Source organism: Anolis carolinensis, chromosome 5, assembly GCF_035594765.1.
Source record: "Anolis carolinensis isolate JA03-04 chromosome 5, rAnoCar3.1.pri, whole genome shotgun sequence".
Lineage (NCBI taxonomy): Eukaryota > Metazoa > Chordata > Lepidosauria > Squamata > Dactyloidae > Anolis > Anolis carolinensis.
In genome coordinates this window covers 60,254,437-60,276,819 of record NC_085845.1, presented here as the reverse complement: position 1 = coordinate 60,276,819, position 22,383 = coordinate 60,254,437, and the positions used below count along the sequence as shown (strand labels likewise).

Genomic DNA, 22,383 nt, shown 5'->3' with positions numbered 1-22,383 from the left:
CCTGAAAGGATTCAACTCCTTCGAACTACCGACCCCAGAATGCACCGCTTTGCGACTAGGAAAATAAAAGGAACTCCGCCGCTTGCCGCCTACCGCCACTGTGAGGAGGGTGTGTTTACAAAGCAGGCCGGCCTTTTTTTTTTTTTTTTTACTGGCCCGGGAGTGGGAGAGGCTTGCGAAGGACACGTGACTCGTTTCCCCTTTCTCTCACTGATTTGAAAGCTTCGCTCGGGTGCCATCAAAGTCATGCCTTGTGACGTGTGGCTTCAGACCCTCCTCCTCTTCATGCAGCCGTTTCTGGATTTTGAAGTTGGAAAAGGCTACTTTCCCATTGCTGTGCAAAAGCCTGCCATTTGCAGGCAGCTATTTGTGAAGGTTTTCTCAATGAGGAATCCCCCCCAAAGGGGTTTTTTTCCAGCCCCTTGCTCTGCAGTATAGTCCACAGCATTCCTTAGCAATCCTAAGCTTTTCTTTGGACTGGTTGGGAGTGACAGTCCAGAAAAGGATCTTTTCTCTTTGGAAGTTCTGCCTGCAGCGTTTGGGGAACAGGGAACAAAGTCAAGTCTTGTGTGTGGGAGTTCTTCTGTTTTGTGCTTTAAACTGGATTATTATACGAGTCGGCACTGCCAGATAATCTAGGATAAACAAAACCTGGGATCAGATCCTGGGATACAGGGCCTGTCTGGAAGGGCCCTAAGGTGAAATCCCATTTCTTCTCTGAGTAGACTTCTCATTGGAAACTCAGCAAAGGGTTGAGGATCCTTTTGTCCTTTTCAAAGTTTGGCAGACAATTCCCATACTCTCCATTGGCCCAGCTGGCTGAGTCTTGTTGGATACGACTAAACTTAATGTCAGGGGAAAACCTTTACCTACCTAAGGGCCTGGGAGTGACAGCCCTAAAACGCGCCTTTCCTCTGTCCTGTCAAGAGTTCAAGAATTAAATACATATATATTCCTGGAAACCTTGAGATTTCTTCATTAGCCCAAGGAAACAGCAGGAACCAAGAAGCTCCTTGAGAAAGATGGAAGAAGTCTGTTGCTGTGAGTTTTCCAGGCTGTATGACCATGTTCCAGAAGCTTTCGCTCCTGACATTTTACCCACAAGGTTGAGTTGCTGACCTGAAGATTGTCATTTCGAATCCACGAGATGGGGTGAGCTCCAATCTGTCAGTTCTAGCTTGCGGGGACAAGAAAGGAGCCTCCCAGTAACATATTTGGGTGTCCCCTAGGCAACGTCTCTGTAGATAGCCACTTCTCTCACACCAGAAGTTGCTTCTGACACAGCTGAATAAAATCCCACATTTTCTGCTTTGAACTGGCAGTGTGGACTCATAACAAAGCACATATTGTGGGATTTTCTGCCTTGATATTTTGGGTCATATGGCTGTGTGGAAAGACCTTTATTTACTTATGGCAAGTTTAGCCCATTAAAAGGTAAAGGTTTTCCCCTGACGTTAAGTCCAGTCGTGACCGACTCTGGGGGTTGGTGCTCATCTCCATTTCTAAGCTGAAGAATGTAGACACCTCCAAGGTCATGTGGCCGGCATGACTGCATGGAGCGCCGTTACCTTCCCGCCGGAGCGGTACCTATTGATCTACTCACATTTGCATGTTTTCAAACTGCTAGGTTGGCAGGAGCTGGAGCTAACAGCAGACACTCAAGCCGCTCCCAGGATTTGAACCTGGGACCTTTCGGTCTGCAAGTTCAGCAGCTCGGCGCTTTAATGCACTTCGCCACCAGGGCTCCCATTAAAACAACAACACAAATCATAGACTGGTGGTACATTTTAAATATATATGTGCATAATTAAATATATTTTATTTTTAAAAACTAACATTTATTGTAATTTGAAGAATATTCAGAGGGAGGAGAAAGCCCTGGAAAATGTATTGTAACTACTTTGGCGCTTCACAAATGTTTCAGAACAAAAAAGAGAAGGGGGCATGCAATAACAAATTATGCTCATAATAGTCTCATCTCCTTGCGATATTTTCGGTCTTGAACAGAGGTTCTACCTTCTCTGGTAGCAATTAGTCTTTCTGGCATTGCTTCTATGCCTTTAACAGAAGCTGTATAATGAAGGCTTCTGGGCCCTGGAATGCTTTATGTCAGTAGTCCCCGAAGTAATGATCCCGAAGTAATGATCGTTTAACCAGTGTAGTTCATTATCCATCAGCTGCTAATACTTAGGAATTTACAGGAAAGGGAAAAGAACTATAGCCAAATTGAGAGGAAATTACTGATTCCCTACACCTGATAGCATAATCAGCACTGTTTTAGTACTATAAACACCCCCCAAATACAATTCCTAGCTAAAGTATACTTTTGAATCAGTTGCTGAATTGTAAACTAACATTAATATAAATTCCATTTGTTAATAGAATGACTGAATGGAACTACTGAACCTAGATCAAGGAGTAATGTACACGTTCATGTTGTAACAATATTACTCCCTCTTCTCATCTTTTTGCAGCATCTGTCCTGGCTAGTACTCTTGAAAGCTTGCATATTGGACTCATTTGGTTGGCCTTAAATGAATCACCCTATTCAGTAACGCACTGTAATATTTGCAGTTTGACACTCTGCATGTTTACTTGGAAGTAAACAAGCTTATTCAAGAGAAAATGTGTGCAATTTAATAGTCTTGGCGCCCAACAAAAATACAGTTAAAAGCAGGAAATTTACACATGAGTAATTTATTTGCTTTCAATACAGTCAAAGAGAAAACCAGAACATGAGGTGTATCACTTTAAGTTTAACAATCACAGACTTTAATATGTATAGAACCACTTCCTGTTTATAACAAGTGTGCATTACCTCAAAGTTAATTGGAAAACTGACCATTTTTGCATTTGTGCTAATGCAGTTATGTCTGTCAGTCCTACAGTATAGTTAATGTTCACATCTTTTATATATGATGCTGTACTTAAAATTCCCTCCAGCTATATTTTCTTTCAAATACTATTAATGCCAGCAGCCTAACTTCTATTTTCAGTGGCCTTCTACTTATGATTATCATCAGCTGGAGACATTAGGAATCACATCATATACTACTGTGACTATTCTTGAAGCTTACCTGCCAGATAATCATTGCTATGTATAGAGAAAAGACTTTTAGTTCTTAATTTGCACCTCAATTTTTGAAAAAAAGTAACTTACAAATGAATATGGGAGTGTATTTTCTCTTCTCTTTTGCTCATTCAAAATATTCCCACCCCTGTACATGCTAATCAACACTCTTTCCATTTAACTCTGATCTTGATCCATCAACTAAGGCCCTTTCCACACTGCCCCTATACCCCAGGATCTGATTCCAGATTATCTTCTTATCCCAGATTATTTAGCAGTGGAGACTAATATAATCCGGTTTAACACAGATAATGTGGGATTGGATCCTGGGATATAGTGCAGCGTAGAAGGGGCCTCAGGCCCCTTCCACACAGTCTGAATAAAATTCCACATTATCTGCTTTGAACTGGAATATATACACGGTAACCCAATTCAAAGCAGATATTGTGGGATTTTCTGCCTTGATATTCTGGGTTATATGGCTGTGTGGAAGGGCTCTCAGGTTTATCATTTGTCTCTGGATTTTATGTACTAAGTATTGGTCTCAAACAGCTTAAAACCATTTTAAAAAAATTGGTCTGCTCCCATATGGACCTGGCAGTCTAACAACATGCATTGTCTCTGTCCTACTGTCAGGGGAGATTGTGCAGATAGAACTGTATTATAGTATGATCCCTGTATCCACAGGGAATACATTCCTGGAATTTGTGTGGATATGCAACACTGTGGATAATAGTGAAGTCTATTGAAATTAAGAACTGGCCCAATAATACTATAGAGTTGTGATGGAGCACCTAGAAAATGTATAGAAATGCCATATTTTTGGAAGTCACGTCGGTTAAAGTGGTGACAAGCTTCATTAATTCTACAGTGTAGAGATGCTCGCTATGTCTTGATGGGTCAGAAGGAGCTGAAAATTTATGCAATGTTTTCTTTCAGTAGCTGCCTTTATCTCCCAGCAAGTAAAAATATGACAGCAAAGAACGCAGGAAGCCTCTCTTTAGAAAATGGATTTTTAATGTACGATTTCTATAAGTCTGTGATTGGGACTCAGTTGTTAGCCAGTTTGAGATCTAACACTTTTGTTGCATTTCACATGAAAAGTGATAAAACTGTCATTCAGAAGGTGCCCTTCCTATTATTTAAAGCAATGCTTTAACTGAAAGACGTTTTCTATGCACTATCCAGCCTAGAAGAAACATTGTTTACAGAGACAGTTGCTTGGAGACATTGAAAAGCGTCCGGGCGAAAGCAACATGCTTGGAAGAAAAAAGGGAACGGGGACACAAATACTTAGCAAATGTCAAGTGCATGCAATTTCTGTGTTAAAAATAGACTTTCTCTAGATGTGGGAAAAATAATATCTAAGGCCAGAAAAGCCACACACTAGGCATTTCAAAATTATATTCTCTATTTTGGATTTTTTTTACTTCTTGTTTTGAACTTTCTTAAGCAGTTTGTTGTCCTGTAAAGGAAACAGAAGACAAACTCAGGCCAAGGCACCCTTGTTTAAGGGTGTTGATTATGTAAATTGTACAGTTTTGAATTTTTAGGGTTCATTTGACCCACTCTCAGTAAAAAAAATAATACTTAGGTTTAGACTATCTGAAAGAACATAAATATCAAGACCCTTGGAGATGGGTCTCTCTTAACCCCAGCATCTTCCTGGGTACATTTGAAAAAGATACAAGAGAGATCTTTCTCATGGAAGTTGTAGTTTTTCAAGATAATAAATAAATAAATAAAACTTTATTTATATCCCACCACCATCTCCCCACGGGGACTCGGGGCGGCTTACATGGGGCAGTGGCCCAAACAACTTAAGAACAAAATATAAGCAACACAATACAATCACAATATAAAAAGATAAAACAATAATACAATATATCAATATAAACAACAATACAAGATAAAAATTTCATTTAAAACACATAAATGGTAAGACCGTAATAAAAACAGGATAAATTATTAAAAACCCACTGGGGCTGATTAATTAATGACTATCTCCGAAGGCCTGCCAAAACATCCAAGTCTTCAGTTGCTTCCTGAAGGAAGGTAGAGAGGGAGCCAACCTAATCTCCCTGGGGAGGGAGTTCCAGAGTCGGGGAGCCACGGCCGAGAAGGCCCTCTCTCTCGTCCCTACCAAACGCAGTTGTGAGGAGGGTGGAAGTGAGAGGAGGGCCTCCCCGGAGGATCTCAGCGATCGGGTGGGTTCATAGGGGACGACACGGTCACGAAGATAGGCAGGTCCCGAACCGTTTAGAGCTTTATAGGTAATAACCTGTACCTTGAATTGGGCCCGGAATATTATCGGCAGCCAGTGGAGCTGCTTGAACAGGGGGGTTGACCGCTCCCTGTAAGCAGCTCCAGTTAGTAACCTAGCTGCCGACCGTTGTACCAACTGCAGTTTCCGGACCGTCTTCAAGGGCAGCCCCACGTAGAGTGCATTACAGTAATCCATCCTTGAGGTAACCAGAGCATGGACCACCATGGTCAAGTCAGACTTCTCGAGGTACGGTCGCAGTTGGCGCACTAGCTTTAGCTGTGCAAAGGCCCTCCCAGCCACCGCCGACACCTGAGCATCAAGTGACAACGATGAGTTCAGGAGGACCCCCAGACTGCGGACCCCCAGACTGCGGACAGGTAGCCACCCTATACCCCGATCAGTCGCACGACTGACCTGGAGGACCTCTGTCTTGTCAGGATTAAGTTTCAGCTTGTTGGCCCTCATCCAACCCATTACAGCGGCCAGGCACTGGTCTAGGATCCGAGGGGCTTCCTTGGAGGTAGGTGGAAAAGAGTAGTAGAGTTGAGTGTCATCTGCGTAGAGATGGCACCGAACTCCAAAACCCCGGATGACCTCGCCCAGTGGTTTCATGTAGATATTAAAAAGCATGGGGGACAGAATGGAACCTTGCGGAACCCCACAGGTCAAAGGCCAGGGGTCCGAGCAAGTGTCCCCCCAGCTTCACCATCTGGGATCGGCCCTCCAGGAAGGACTGGAGCCACTGGAGAGCAGTACCCCCAAGGCCCATCCCGGAGAGCCGTCCCAGAAGGATACCATGGTCGATGGTATCGAAAGCCGCTGAGATGTCTAAGAGAACCAACAGGGACACACTCCCCCTGTCCAGCTCTCTACGGAGGTCATCCACCAAGGCGACCAAAGCCGTCTCAGTGCCATGACCAGGCCTGAAACCAGACTGCAATGGGTCAAGATAATCGGTGTCATCCAAGAATCCCTGGAGTTGAGAGGCCACCACTCACTCAAGAACCTTGCCTAAGAATGGGAGGTTTGAAATTGGTTGATAGTTTGATAGAATAGAGGAATCAAGGGATGCCTTTTTTAGAATTGGTCTAATAGTTGCCTGTTTCAGGCTAGATGGAAATTGCCCTTGTTCCAATGAGGCATTGATAATCCTCAAAAACCAATCGACCACCCCCCCCCCCCCTCCCGGCAAGCTTTATAAGCCAGGTAGGACAAGGTTGGTCTCATTGCTCCAAGGATCTTGTCCACGTCATCAGGCCGAACAGGTTGAAACGAATCCATCAAGATGGAATCGACAGATGCTCTAGGTACCTCATCAGGCACTGTATCAAAGCTGGCGTCCAAGTCGGAGCGTAATCGAGCAACTTTATCTGCAAAATGATGCGCGAACTCGCTGCATCAAGTGACCGAGTTGTCAAGGGGCTCCTCCACCTCATGAGGTTGAAGGAGCTCCCGGACAACCCGGAACAACTCTGCTGGTCTATTTGTTGCAGATGCGATGCGGGCAGTCGAGAAAGTTTTTCTGGCTGCCTGCAACGCCACAGAGTAGGCCTTAATGGAGGCTCTAGCCTGTGTTTGGTCGGTGATGCTCCGAGTCTTCCGCCACTTGCACTCTAGTCCCCGCCTCACCCGCTTCATCAAAGCCAGCTCCTCGGTGAACCAAGGAGCCGACCTGGCTCTGCGGAGCGCGAGGGGACGTTCGGGGGCGATCGAGTCAAGAGCCCTGGCCATCTCGGTGTTATAGAGATCAACCAGGGTCTCAACAGGATCGTCAGCCAACATGACAGGAAGTTCCCCAAGAGACATCAGGAATCCATCTGGATCCATAAGTCTCCTGGGGTGGACCATCTTAATCGGTCCGCCACCCCTGCGGAGGTTTTGGGTGACGGTAAGTCTAACACTGACCAGATGATGGTCGGTCCATGACAATGGAAGGATGTTTTGATCTTCCACACCAACATCTCCCCCATTCGTCACAAATACTAGGTCTAAAGTGTGTCCAGCCTGATGAATGGGACCAGATATCACTTGGGACAGTCCCATGGTCGTCATGGCAACCATGAAGTCCTGAGCTGCGCCAGATAAGGTGGCATCCGCGTGGATGTTGAAATCTCCCAGGACAACAAGTCGCTGAGAGACCAACACCAGGCCAGACACCACCTCAGCAAGGTCAGGCAGGGAGACTGCTGTGTCTCGGGGTGGACGGTACACAAACAGAATCCCCAAACTGTCCCAGCTCCCCACCCTCAGGTGGACACACTCAAACCCGGTTGATTGAGGAACGGGGCATCTGGTCAGGAGGATGGATTCCTGATAGACTACCACCTCCCCACCCCCCAGGTCTGGCTTGCTGGTGCACTCCATAGCCTGGTGGACAGAGCTGGGTAAGATTAACTCCCCCCAGCTCATCCAGCCAGGTTTCTGTAATGCAGGCCAGGTCTGCCTTTTTCCCCAGGATCAAATCCTGTATTATCGCTGTTTTACCATTTACAGACCTGGCATTTAACAGCAAGACCTTGAACCCGGGGAGTCTGTCATGGAGGCTACCTGACCTATCTTTCCTCAGGGTCACAAGGACCCTGCGCTTCTCCCTGGGCTGATGGTTTCGACCGCGCCTTCCCCCTCCCCACACCACCTCAATGGCTGCCCCCTGACCCCAGTCATCTCCCCAGACATCTCCCCCCCCAGGTCCCCCTAGAACAGGAGAGCAGTCGGAAGTTGCTAGCCAGCTCTTTAAGCCCAAAAGATCATGGGATAACCCAACCTGAGAGATTCCTAAAAGAGAGCTTTAGCCTTTTTTTTTTTTTTTTACCAAAGAGTGTCTGTGCCTCACTAAACTACCATCCCAAGGATTTCATAGCATTGAACCACAGCAATTAAAGAGTTTTCAAACTGTATTAATTCTGCAGTGTAGATACACCCTTGGAAAGGTCTGCAGCTATTCCCAGTCAGAAGAATGGGTTATAAACTAATATATTAAGACAAAATATAAATGCTTAAAAAAAACTTATATTCTCCCTAACGTTACTCCCAGTAAAGATAAATGTTTCCCCCTGACATTAAGTCTAGTCATGTCCGACTCTGGGGGGTGGTGCTCATTTCCATTTCTAAGATGAAGAGCCGGCATTGTCCGTGGACAACTCCAAGGTCATGTGGCTGACATGACTGCATGGAGCACTGTTACCTTCCCGCCAGAGTGGTACCTATTGATCTACTTACATTTGCATGTTTTCAAACTACTAGGTTGGCAGAAGCTGGGGCTAACAGCGGGAGCTCACCCCGCTCACCGAATTTGAACCGTCAACCTTTTGGTCAGCAAGTTCAGCAGCTTCATCTGCTGTGCCACCCGGGGGGCGGGGGGCGGCTCCTACTTTACTTCTAGTTTATCTTAAATTCAGATCCCAAGTCTGAGGTGGGGGATTATCATGCTAATAATGCTCCAGGAGCTAAAAAGTGGGGGTAAATATTTTAATTAATAACACCTGCCTCCTTGTTTTAATTTGAATGTGACATACAGCCTATTCGTGAGCTGATTTTTCTTCTAACAGTCTTCCCGCTCTTGCCCTTGAACTTTCCTCTGTCACTACTCCAGGCCTGGCTGTGTGTGAATCCTCCCTGCTTTGATGTTTGAATGGAAATAGATAGGCAGGCAAGTCAGCACACCTTTCCTCCAAGCCAAACAAGATTAAACGGTTCCACAAGACAACAATGTCTGGATCAATGAATTTTTGCCAAGAGTGGTTTAGAAAGCGAAAGTCCCATCTGTACTGTTAAGTGGTTCAAGTTCAAGGTATAAAGCAATTATGAGGAACATAATTACTCCTGAATGCCTTTCAGAACCAGAGATGTTCCCTTGAAAATACAGGAATTACTATGCGAAAGGAGATTCTACCTGAACATAAGGAAGAACTTCCTGAATGAGAGAGCTATTAAACAGTGAAATTCACTGTCTCACAGTATGGTGGAAGCTCCTTTCTTTGAGGCTTTTAAACAAAAGCTGAATGTCCATCTGTCGGGGGTGCTTTGATTGTTTTTCCTGGTCTCCTCCAACTCTTATTCTGTGATTCTATAATATCAAACCACAATTCGTACTGGTCCTGAAAAGAACTAAGGATCCAGTATAGGGTTCAAATACACACTCAGCCATGAAAACCACTGGGTGACATTAGGCAAGTCACTCTCTCTCAGCTTCAAAGAAAAGGAATGGCAAACTTCTGGATAAATCTTGCCAAGAAAATCCTGTGATATGGTCATGTCAGAAATGGCTCTGGAGAACATGCTTTCTGGAGATTACAGTTATTAATTGGATGCGTGTGGTTTAATATCATAATAGTTCCAATGGTTTTTGAGCAATATAAGACATCTTGTTCCTATAGATCAAGTGTGCTGATTAATGTTAGTATTTTGAAGCCTAGAACTCCCAACGATTTCAAATTGTTTATACAGCCAAACTGTCTATATATCCCAAACACAACATGTGTGTGTGTGTGAGGAGAGAGAGTTCTGACAATTTCAGAAATAAGCCTTCAAAAATAAACTAATTTGGAAGCGGATTTCATTGCTGGAAACCACAATTTTCCAAATGGCCATGTTTAGAACCAAGATAAAATTCAGATGCGCATGATAAAATCTTTAAGGGCTTGCTCCTCCCTTTCCAACTGAAATGAAACTTAAGTATGTGTAACTGTATTTACTTGTATTCATTTTTATCCTTTCCTTCCGTCTTCCCAGTTTTGTATGAACCTGTACAACAAATGTCTGAGATCAGAAACGTTATTTTTATTTCTATTTCTCTGTAATGAGCTGTGTAAAAAAAGACAACTTGGAAGCTTTGGTGCTCAGTCCAGCTATCACAGATTTTACTGGAACATTAAACAACTTTGAAATTGTAATTTTCTTTTTGTTTTGCTATCATTTCCATCCAATTCAAGATCCCGGTGTTTATTTTTTTAATGCTATAAACATCTTGGGATTAAAATACATGGAAATGTGTGTCTTTCATTATCAACCTGCCTGTGGTTAGAGATCTTTGGTTGATCTAGGTTTTTTTTTCCCACAGGAACATTATGTAACAACAAAGAAAACTTAAGTAGTAATTAAACATTCCACATACCTTGAGTCTTCTATTACTCTTAAAGGTACATGTTAGCAGTTTGTATTACAAAATATAGATTTACTTCCTGAATAGTTTAATGTCTTTTTCTTTTATTTCAGGTTTTCAGTTATGACTTCCAACTATGCAGGGAAAGAAGTATTATGAAAGAAGAATGAAACCCTTTCCATTCAGAAACAGTTGGGCTTAATATCCATACCAAGAATAAAAGGTAAACCCTAGGACAAAACAACAAAACTACACATCCCAGAAACACTAAACTTGGCAGCACAACCCCTCATCCATGCCTCTACGTTCATACAACAAAAAGAAAAGAAAAAGAAAGTCCTAATTAGAGGGAGATGAATAATTGTTTTCATCCAATTGCTGCCAGTTAAAAGGCTAAGCTCTGCCCACTTGGTCTCCTAGCAACCCACTCAGCCCAGGGGACAGGCAGAGTTAGGCCTCGCTTAGGCCTATTCCCCACTGCCTATAAAATACAGATTATCTGCTTTGAACTGGATTATATGGCAGAGTAGACTCAAGGCCCTTCCACAAAGCTATATAACCCATTTATAATCTTATATTATCTGCTTTGAACTGGATTATCCTGACTCCACACTGCCATATAATCCACTTCAGTGTGCAGTCGGACACAACTGGACTTAATGTCAGGAGAAAACCTTTACCCTTTACTTTAACTACCACCAATTCAATACTTTATTTCCCATACCACTTTATTTCGCCACAGCAACGCGTGGCCGGGCACAGCTAGTTTCTATATAACCTGTAAAATGACTGGAACTCCCAGTGAAAAGCTCTATTACATACTGCTTTTGATATTTAGCAGAGAAGAACATGGGCACAGGAAATCTTAAGTCTTCTTTGTTATTAGAGAAAACAAAATATGATCCCATTATCAGCGCAGATATGCTGCATGTACCTGTTTTTTAAAAAAATATTATTAGAATTTCTTTAACGCTAAGGAAAACCCTCTTCAGCTGGAACCAAATTACAAATTGATACAGTAAACACAAAAGCTTAAATACCATTGCAAGTCTCCACTCAAATAGACTTACTAATTAAAGAGAGCTTGGTAAATCAACACTTAGATTGCATTGATTCAGTGGGTCTACTCAGGCAAGGTTATTTGAAGCCATTTAATATAAGTTTATTCAGAAATCACACTGCAGTCACTTGGGCTTACTCTTAGGTACACAGTACTGTACATTTCCTTTATGCAGAGGTTGTTCATGTTAACTAACAAATGTTTTAACAAAAACTGTTGTGTTAATTTAGTATTATGCATTCATAATTATTTTAATATGCTTGTACAAACTCTTGAATGGCAGGTAGCACTTTGTTCACCAGTACAGACTTTGGCTAAAGTGGTAAAACATCCTTTCATTGGGTTGCAGTGAGTTTCACTGTCTTTTGCGAAGTGTGTATGTGTTTTCAAAATGCATGCACACAACATCAAAATGGGGGGAAACAGAAGCATGTTTATCTAACAAACAAGACCATTAATGTGGTCAGGAAAAGAGCAATAAAATGCTAAACTGATATAAAATGTTAAGTGTAGCTAGGTCTTGATAATTCTGCTAATAATTAAACTGATGACAATAACTCTCAATTGATATATGGAATTTGCAGCCAAACAATAAGATTATGGCCATAGACTAAGGGTTCACCTACACTGTCGAATCAATGAAGTATGGCACCACTTTAACTGCCATGGTTTAATGCTATGGAATACTGGGATTTGTAGTTTTACAAGGTATTTACTGAGCCTTCTCTGCTGGTCTCTAACCAAACAACAAAACCCAGGATTCCATAGTACTGCGCCACGGCAGTTAAAGTGGTGTCAAAGTAAATTCATTCTGTAGATGCATCCTTAGATGGCTTTAAAATGGAATTAGACAAATTTAGTGGCCTTTTGACAAACATTAGCCACAAAAACTAAATGGAACTGTTAGGATTAAGGCAGAATCCATATGAATAGGAATTTCTTGAAGTTAAGGAGACAAAGTTGTTCCATTCATGCTTTCTAGGAACATTTGGCTGGCAACTACTGGGAGCAGACAACTAGACTAGATTATGGGTCTGGGGTCTGATCTAATGGGACTTGTTTTATTCTGCTATTTTCATTTGCTGCAAACTTCTACAGCTACAATCCTACACATTCTTCCTTAAGAGATGTTAATTCAGTTATTAGAAAATGTAATTCACATTGGTATTACAGGATTTTCTGTACTAATCATGAATTTAATTTTCCATTATGTGAATTGACACATATCATGGTATCCTGTGCTTATTAATCAAATTTAAGCACAATTAAAAACAACCTAACCGGCACAATACGAGCTATTTGTGTATTAACAATTAAACTATAAATCCATATCCCAAAATCTAAAGAACCCTGACATCCCCCAATAAGCACAGCACACGATTCCAGGAGTGATATCTGTTTGTGTTACAGTAAATACACAATTTATGCTGCTGTGAATCAGTTACAGAAATGTCTTAGGTCATCAACTGGCCAGACTGCTTGTCCTTCCTGTGTTCAAGTCACTTTTTATTTATGGCAATACTATGATGGAAGTTTCTTGGCAAGATTTGTTCAGAGAGGTTTGCCTTTACCTTTCCCTGTGGTTGAGAGAATGTGACTTGCCCACTGATCACCCAGTGAGTTTCTATGGCTGGGCAAAGATTCCAACTTGTGTCTCCAGAGTCCCCACAATTTACTAGTCGTGTATTGCGACCACAACCTTCATTTGAAATGCACCATTTTAAAATCACAGGGGTTAGGGGCACAGGGCCACCATGAAAGTGAAAAACCATCTCTCTAGGAATTCCTGTCTTCCAGTATTACTTGATGGTCAACTTCCACTAGAAATTGTCCATAGAATAGTATTGAAGAGGACCTAAGAATTCCTTGTCTTCCTGTATAACTGAAAGAAGCTGACCATACATTCAGAGGCTCCTTGACGATATGAATAATGTAATCTGTACAAGTAAAAACTGCAAATGTATGTAAATGTTGTGTTGTCATTGCCTCCTAGATCAATGCTGCTCTAAGCTCAGAGAGGGATGACCAAAGGAAGCCAACGATGAGCAGCCAGCTTATAGTTTGGAGAAGAAAGGCTGAGATGAGACTAAATGTCTAAATATCAGAAAGGATGCCACATTGGAAAGGAGGCTGGTTTATTTCCTGCTGCTCCGGAGACTAGGACACAATGGAACAATGGGATTCAAATGGCAGGAAAAGAAATTCCACAGAAATCATCAGGAAGAACTTCCTGATGGTAAAATACAGTTCGATAGTGGATTACGCTGCCTCGGACTGTGGTAGAGTCGTCTTTGGAGAATTTGAAATGTAAGGGCAATATTTGTATTATTTTATATCATTTTTATAATGGACATAATTCTTCAGCACTTTGCAAAACGTAGACTTTTGTTCAGTGGCACTGCAGCTATGAAATTTGGAAATGCAAAAGCTCTCTGATAGCAAGCCCCTGAAAGGGAGACAGCCAGGACAGCTGTAATTTTATCTTTTTTGAGAGAGAGCCATGGTTGGACATATACATGAACCAATGAGGAAGTTGATGTTCCCCTCCTGCCTGTGATAACATATATTGTTGTTGTTGTTGTTAATTTATATCCCGCTTTTCTCCCACAGGTGGTACTCCCACAAATAATACCACAGCTGCACATCTTATGTTCCTTTTGATCTCTGGTGATAATGCTTAAATCTTAATTGCCATAGGTATAAGTGGCTTGCTACCATTGTTCGTGGTTGTCAGAATTGTTTTGTGGCAGACTATTTGCCTCTAGTGAACCCCAACTGGTACAAATAAATGCCTTGTTTGGTCTTGACGGCCCTTGGGGGTCTCTTCCAATCTTTCCCATGAAAGCTAGAAACAAGGATAACCAATACGTACAAATATAGTTGGCCTAGCTAGCCCTCCATTAGCAGGCCTTGCTGTATTTTCACAGCAGCTGGGAGAGGTGTATGGACAAGCCCGTAGCCAAGGAGGTGGTTTAGGGGTTCAAACCACCTCCGAAAAATTTCAGATAAACAAAAACAAAACCTGGTTTACTTGCCAAGTATATGAGAAGCAAAAATGTGAGCCACCCCAGAACTACACACACTATTTCAACCAAATTTTGATTATTCACATGATCATTACCAACTTTCTACAATTTACATTGCAATAGAAGCAACAGCCAACATAGTGGAAGCGACCATAGTGGAAGACCTGCCAAAGAAACTATGGAACAAGAGCTAAGAGAATAAGCTGTTATTGGACTTTATATGAACAAGACTGTTTCTGATGACTGTAAGTGAAAGCTGTTAGTGCAAAATCCACATGATCCATTGCCAGGATATGTATTTCCTGTGAAGAAGAGGCATCTAAGATTTCAAACCAAATGGTTTAACAGATTTCTCTGGGTAGCCTACACTCAGACTGTATAAGGTACACTCTCTGTAAGTACTGTACAGAGAAGCTGGGGGTAAAGGTGCTCCTCAGAAGCTTGGTGCATTGGTGACTAAACGATTGGTGCGATGGAGAAGTGGAACAGAAGTCTTTGGGCCCTTCCACACTATCCCAGGATCTGATCCCAGATTATCTGGCAGTAGGGACTTGAGTATTCCAGTTTAAGGGGCTGAGGGGGAAAAGGAAGTGGCCTGAGGCTGTTAGGAATGGTGGGAGTTGGGAGTCCAAAACACATGGAGGGCTGAAGCCTGCCCATATCTGAGCTAGCCCCTCCATTAGAAGGCTAGCAAGACTAATATTTGCATTCTTATCTATTTCTTCTCCTTGGGAACCAGTTCTGTGGGATGCTTCTTCTCCCTTCCACTTTCTTCACTTGGAGGACTTTGGCGGCCAAAGTCAGGAAAGAGGAAGCTTGTTGGGGAATCAATAATGGAGCCAGCTTTCAGGAACAAGCTTTTGAACGCAGGCGACAGCTGGAGAAACGAAGGAGGGGGGAAAAACAGCCAGAGAGGCAGCAACAGGTGGCCAGGGCCCTGAGGAAAATCCCGCGCAACGCAGCCTCCCGCTAAGAAGAGGCAGAGGCTCAATATGAGCTGCTGTTGTTGTTGGTGTGCCTTTATGGCGACGCGAAGGCTGCCGTGGCCTGCCTCTGAGGCTGAGTGTCCCTCGGCCCTAGTGCCTTCCACAGCCTTCGTGGTGGGCGGAAAAGCACTTTCCCGATGGCAGCCAAGCGTTTCGTCGGTTGTTTTCCAACCTCACGAAGGAGGAAGGAAGTCGAGAGAAAACTCCTCCCCCAAAGGCCCAAGGCTAAATAATAATACAAGAATAGCTTTGAAAGCTTCAAGGCTCCTTCTTTGTGAGGCGTCATTGTATGGGGCTTCCTTTTGAGGAAACACGGGGAAGCGTTTTGAGACTCGAGGAGCGACTACACAAAGGAATTAACGCAGTTTGACACCACTTTGAATTCTCAGTGCTTTGTAAGGGCTTTAGCCGTCTCTGCTCAAGAGTGCTGGCGTCTTACCAAACTGCCCCAATTCCCATGGTGTGTGTATATGTACACACATTGTACACACAGGCATAAGGTTACCTTGCAAACCCTGCCTGTGTGTATACACACTCCTAAGTACGGTTTCCAAGGCAGTCTTATGCCTATGTGTGTGTATTACAAAATCCGTGAAGAACAACAAGAGGCTTGCTCTTTTAAAAGGACTGGGGAAGAAAGTTATACAACAACTTGAGCCTGCAGAGCTCCTCCATTTTACAACCAAAGTGAGGAAGACGCAGGAAAGCCCCCCCCCCCCCGCTTTCCTTCGCCACCTTCTGCCCCCAAACGCAACCAAGTGTCGCCTCCCGCATCTTTTTTTTTAAACTCTCCTCCTTCAGAACTCTTTCTTGTTTTTCTCCCTCACCTCCTCCCCCCTCCCCCTTTGTATTTTTAAACCACGCTAGTTCGCCTGCCACTGGCCAATAGCAGCTCGGGATTTTCCCCTCGGCCAATAGCAGGCGCCTTTTGGGGGCTATTTTTTTTCAATCGGAGGCGGGCTCTGAATCGCACTCTCCCCTCGCTCACTCCCTAACCGGTTTCAACGGGTATGAAGCGCAAACCAGCCCACCCCTGTATCCTTCACCCCGCCCCTTTCTCGACCTAGCTTAGCTAGCGGTATCGGTGACGTCAGGAAAGCGATGCACCAATCGGAGACTCGGGAAAGGAAGCGGGCGTGGCTTGGAGAGGTTCAAATCCAGCCGGCAGCCAACCTCAGGGCTGTAGAGGCGGGTCTTGGAGTAGAAAGCTTGGAGGGTCAAGTTGCTGTGGCGCGTAGGGCTGTGGAAAACAAGAGGCTGCTGAGTGCGTTGGGAGCGACTCGTTGGGCTGAGGAGAAGGCAGGCGGAGGTCCTCGCGAACGGCTCTTGGTTTACTCCCGTCACTGCGACCAAGGCAAGTGGAGGCCGTAAAGCGCGGCTGCGAGGGCTGTTACGCTGAGGGGTGGCGGTTTATTTGTGTTTTTATTCGTGGAGGGCGACTAAAATGAATTCGGAGTCAGAAGAGAAGCAGGCGGCTGTAGGGAAATAATTCGGGCGGGAAATATTTCCCCTCCCCCATTTTTAATTTCTCCCCTTCCCCATTTTGTTTTTTACAGCCCTCACTTGAGGGACCGTTGGGCTCCGGCGCCATGGGCAAAGGCGACCCCAACAAGCCTCGGGGCAAGATGTCCTCGTACGCTTATTTCGTCCAGACGTGCCGCGAAGAGCACAAGAAGAAGCACCCAGACTCCTCGGTCAACTTCGCCGAGTTCTCCAAGAAGTGCTCCGAGCGATGGCGGGTAAAGAGAGAAAAAAAGAGAAGGCCCCAACGGCCCTCGCCTCGCGCTTTCCTCCCCGCAAGCCCCGCCCTCCGCCTCGCGCTTTCCCCGCAAGCCCCGCCCCCTCCCCTCGCGCTCCTCTGAAAGCCTCGCCTCGCGCCCTCCCGAAAGCCCGCCCCCTTTCCAATCCTCGCGCGCTCGCTCTCTCCTTGCTTTCCTTCCAGTTTCTGCAAGTCTCCGCCCGAGGGCTTAAAAGGCGGGAAGGGAAGGGCAGTGTTTTTCCAAGCCTTTATTGCCGCCTTTTGAGAGAAAGTCCGAAGCTCATTTCTTTTTACCTTTTACGCTCTTATTTTTTAAAAGGCGGAAAAAAAGGGGGGGGGGGAGGGAAGGAGAGATAAAATTTAAAACAGTTCTGGCCACGGCCGACAGGGAGCTATGGCGTGGGCTGGTCCATGAGGTCGCGAAGAGTTGGAAGCGACTGAACGACTAAACAAACAGTTCTGGAATGCAACCCTCTCTACTATTCGTTGGAAGATTGATTTACAGTAGAGCTTCACTTATCCAACCTAAACGGGCCAGCAGAACGTCGAATAAGCGAAAATGTTGGACAATAAGGAGGGATTAAGGAAAAACCTATTAAACACCAAGCTATGTTACGATTTTACAAATTAGGCACTGAAACATGTTTTACAACAAATTGACAGAAAAAGCAGTTCAATACATGGTGACATTATGTAGTAATTACTGTATGAATTTAGTATCAAAACATCAAAATATATTGAAAACATTGACTACTAAAAGGCAAACTGTGTTGGATAATACAGTAGGTTGGATAAGCGAGTCTACTATTTCTATCGCACTTTTATCACTCCATGTGGAGACTCAAAAGCCGCTCACACTTTAAAAAGTCTTAAAATATACAATAATGAAACAGTGTATCAAAAGGGAGGGGAGGACATACAATTTTAAAAGTTTATTCACAGTTCTGGAATGCAACCCCCCCCCCCCCCAATTCGTTGGGAAATTGATTTCTATCCCATGCAGAGGCTCAAAAGTGGCTCACAATAAAAAATCATTACAACTTATACTGTTTTAGTATTATATATTTTATCAAAAAGGGAGGGAAGGAGATACAATTTTAAAAGTTTGGTCACAGTATGGAATGAAACCCCCCATGCTATTCATTGGAGACTGATTTATTTATATCTTGCTTTATCACTCCATACTGAGACTGAAAGCGGCTCACAAGAAAACACTACAGCTTCAAATATACAATAACACAGTATTTCTATATATTAGTAATTATGTTAATATCTTAGTATTACAATGTTACAATATTATATATTGTGTTATTAGTATATATTATTACAGTACTGCAGGCATGGGCAAACTTTGGCCCTCCTGGTGTTTTGGACTTCAACTCCCACAATTCCAAACAGCAAATATTCAATGCCCTATGCAAATACAAACATCTGAAAAGTAATGCCAGATAATACAAAACAATAACCATAAACTTATTGATAAAAGATAAATTAACATCAAAATAGAAACATAATATGAATAATCAAATAATCAAGTATATATAAAATATGTTACATTATTAGCATAGCACAATGTTAGTATTATGTATTACTTTGAGGGACATGAGAGAAACCTCCCACAGGATGGTGAAACGTTAACCATTTGGGCGTCCCCTGGGCAATGTCCTTGCAGACAGCCAGTTCTCACACCAGAATCGACTTGGAGTTTCTCAAATTGCTCATGAAACAGATAAAAAATACATTACCATATTCTACTGTACCACTTTACTGCAATATTAACAGTAACATGTGTAATATAAAATATACAACTATTATGTGGTGCTATATTATGCCAAGGATAGTTGAATCTGGATACTTGTTGCACATTGGTTTGGGCAGCTTCCTCAAGTATTGCTTGGGGAACATTTGTGTCCAAAGGGGTCTTGGAGCACCTTTGAAAGTAACCAAGGCCCCTATCTACACTGCCATATAATGCAATTTTGAATGGCTCAGAGTATGGACTCCTATAATGCAGTTAAAACTGCATTATATGAGTGAGAAAGTATGTTACAATTCCTTTCTCTTTTTTTAGCTGCTACAAAATATTTTTTGAGAGTTTCAGTCCTACATTAGATTATTTGGGAACTTCTGAATGAGCATGTATAATTTGCTGTGAATGAAAGCTAAATATAAGGATTTGTTTTGAGAACTGGTCTTGCGACAGGTCATTTCTCTCAAGACTGGCAAAGCAAAGCAGTCCATTGTGTTAGAAATTGGGTGATCCTCCAATTGGGAATTTGCAACTTAGTGCTTCCACAAGTAAAATATATGGAAATAACTTACTACAAAAAATGTTGATGCAAATTTTCATTACTCTTGTCTAATCCCCCAAGCATATTACATTACCAATTTTCAATCACATAAGGTATTTACTTCATCCTCCAACAGCCTAAAAAAAAGCTGTATTTGGAGTGTTTTGCCGATACTCCTTCACAAAAGACTTAATTCTAAGGAAGTTTGGGACAAAAATAATCTTAGATATATGTAGCAAAGGATTATGTTGTCTGAACCTGATCTAATAGCTAGTCAGTATTCTTTGAGTTTGATGGTAAACAGTTGTGAAACAGTTCCTTGACATTCAAGTCATTGCGGTTACTGTTAGGAGGAAGTTGCTGCTGTTTTAGTCACCATCTGGTTCAGGGGCCCTAAAATCAACACCAACAACTAACAAAGTACTATTTTTAATAAGTACATTAGTGGGATAGAAGGATTAATTGAAGGTGACTGGACTCCCCAATTCTAGTTGCATCTTGTATAACAAGGCTGGTTTGCAATATAACCTAGAGGGAAAATTGCCCTTCAGAAACTCAAAATACTTAATGGTTTGCTGTCCACTTTAAATGTGAGATTTCTCATTTTCCCCTTTCCATAGACAATGTCTGCAAAGGAAAAGGGCAAGTTTGAAGACATGGCAAAAGGTGACAAAGCTCGATATGATAGAGAGATGAAGAACTATATTCCTCCCAAAGGAGTGAAGAAGAGAAAGGACCCAAATGCTCCCAAAAGACCACCGTAAGTCCATTATCTTCAATTGTGTTTAGCAATTTTTTTGTAATTTTTCACTGGACCACTTATTCTGAACATTTTATTATCCCAATCAGTGAAAACATTTGTTAGTGCTTGTGTGTCCTGGAGGTTGACATTGGCTATGACACCTTTTTTCTTCTTTCTAGATCTGCTTTCTTCTTGTTTTGTTCTGAACATCGTCCAAAGATAAAAAGTGATCATCCAGGCTTGTCTATTGGGGATACAGCAAAAAAATTAGGTGAAATGTGGTCTTTGCAGACAGCGAAAGATAAACTACCCTTTGAGCAGAAGGCATTAAAACTGAAGGAGAAATATGACAAGGTAACATAAAAGCAATCCTTGTTTTTCAGTTACAGTTATCTGGAATTCTGAAATATAATATCCAAAGTTGTCTCTGTGTGTGGCTGAGGTAGTGACACCTTTGGTTTCTGATTCTTCTGTGTATGCGTACTTTGTTTCATGTACACGATTATTAAATTTGTCTTCAGGCCCTGTGTATGAGGTGTATATGAAACAAATGAATTTTGTATTTCCCATTTCCCAAGATTTTTCATTTGGTATCTGTATTCAAATACAGGTATTCTAAACAATTATGGACAACAAAACTCAACCTGTGTTAGTTTGCTTTATAGCATTTAAGAGCTCATCCTTTGTCTTGCATGTTATGATAGATGGCAGATCCGTTGTTCATTTCGATACAACCATGTCCCAGAAAAATAATTACGGATTTGTCTTTATTACGAGACACCTAGAGACTGCTGACATTTCTTGGAGGAAAAAAAAGAGTAAAAATGTGTTATGGACGAAGCAAAGCTCTTATAATGAAGTGCTACTGCAGTTGAGTTCCCAGCTTTTATGTTCTACAGTACCTGGAGAAGGAAAGCACGAGTTAATAACCACATGGTGCAGGGAGAAAAAAGGCTTATAATGCAGAAGATTTTGTACAGCAAGTTTGGGGATATCAGTTTGCTATTTGTAAAGATGGTTAAAATTAAGCTTGTAAGTCCACATGTTTTTGTTGCTCCTGCAGGATATTGCAGCGTATCGTGCCAAGGATAAGAGTGATGCAGGGAAGAAGGGTCCTGGTAGGCCAACAGGCTCTAAGAAGAAAGCAGAACCTGAGGAGGATGATGATGATGAGGAGGAAGAGGACGAGGAGGAGGAGGAAGAAGAGGAGGAGGAGGATGAAGAGTAAAGATTTGTGCTCAAAAGTCCATGATTTTGCTAAGAATGTGAAGTCGAGTGCAGCTCATTGTTAGCTTCAGTTAAAAAAAACTGTACAGAATTGTGTATAGGTAATATGATTATCTGTAGGGAGATCTGTATTCTAATGTAAGTAGTAGCAAATGGCCACTACTGTTAGATTTCAAAGCTGATATTGGCAAATGTTCTGGCATATTTAATGGTTCTTTGGAAATTCAGTGACTGCTTGATTTGGAGCGAAGTAAAGCATTGGTAGTTAAATAGTCAACCTTGTCTTGCATACTATTGCATTGTATTACTTTTTTTTAACAATTTTGTAATAAAATGATGTACATTAATCTTGTTACACTGCAGTTAATTTACTCAGGACTGAAACAGCCAAGTTGAGTATTCTAGTATAAACCAAACCTGCATCGTTAAAGTTGTTAATAATTTGAAAGATTATATTGCCACATCTTAAGAGATTTGCTGCAATCTACTTTTTCAATTTTCATATACATAATTTTGAGTGTTCTTCAATATCTCTGTTTGTTTCTTAATAACAATTTATAAGGAATTGGGGCTTTCCTAATGAAGCATCTTGTGCAAGTCTGGGAGAAACATTTTCTTGAGGTGGCATCTGTTTAGAAAGTCATTGATTTATTGCAATACAACACTGAACTTTGCTGGGGTGAATGGGAAGATGTTTAGTTTGCCTTGGAAAGCTAGATGTTAGAGTTAGGCCATGATGTAGCATAGCCACATTATTACCCAGGTAGTGTGTACTTTCTTACTCAGGCAATTTTGTGGTTGACTGTATTAAGCCTTTCAATACTACAAATGCTTTAAAGAATGTTGAGTACGTCC

General features: G+C 42.4%; 1 protein-coding gene and 1 long non-coding RNA gene across 2 annotated transcripts; both read left to right on the top strand.

Annotated features, from left to right (window-relative positions):
• Positions 1-26: 26 nt before the first annotated feature.
• Positions 27-14,310, top strand: LOC134299225 (uncharacterized). Its single transcript, XR_010006392.1, has 3 exons — positions 27-1,152; positions 10,551-10,660; positions 13,491-14,310. It is a non-coding gene; the product is annotated as an uncharacterized LOC134299225 (long non-coding RNA).
• Positions 14,311-16,695: 2,385 nt separating this feature from the next.
• On the top strand, positions 16,696-21,875 carry hmgb2 (high mobility group box 2). Its single transcript, XM_003219050.4, has 5 exons — positions 16,696-16,863; positions 17,066-17,248; positions 20,180-20,319; positions 20,481-20,655; positions 21,365-21,875. The coding sequence occupies exons 2-5, from the start codon at positions 17,099-17,101 to the stop codon at positions 21,527-21,529; spliced, it is 630 nt and encodes a 209-aa protein (XP_003219098.1). The 5' UTR covers positions 16,696-16,863; positions 17,066-17,098; the 3' UTR covers positions 21,530-21,875.
• The last annotated feature ends 508 nt before the right edge of the window (positions 21,876-22,383 follow it).

What these genes read in the sequence shown, in the direction of transcription:
- hmgb2 (XM_003219050.4), top strand. Translation starts at nt 17,099, where the DNA reads ATGGGCAAAGGCGACCCCAACAAGCCTCGGGGCAAGATGTCCTCGTAC. An exon ending in AGTGCTCCGAGCGATGGCGG is followed by an intron (nt 17,249 to 20,179) that starts GTAAAGAGAGAA and finishes CCCTTTCCATAG; the next exon opens with ACAATGTCTGCAAAGGAAAA. An exon ending in AATGCTCCCAAAAGACCACC is followed by an intron (nt 20,320 to 20,480) that starts GTAAGTCCATTA and finishes TCTTCTTTCTAG; the next exon opens with ATCTGCTTTCTTCTTGTTTT.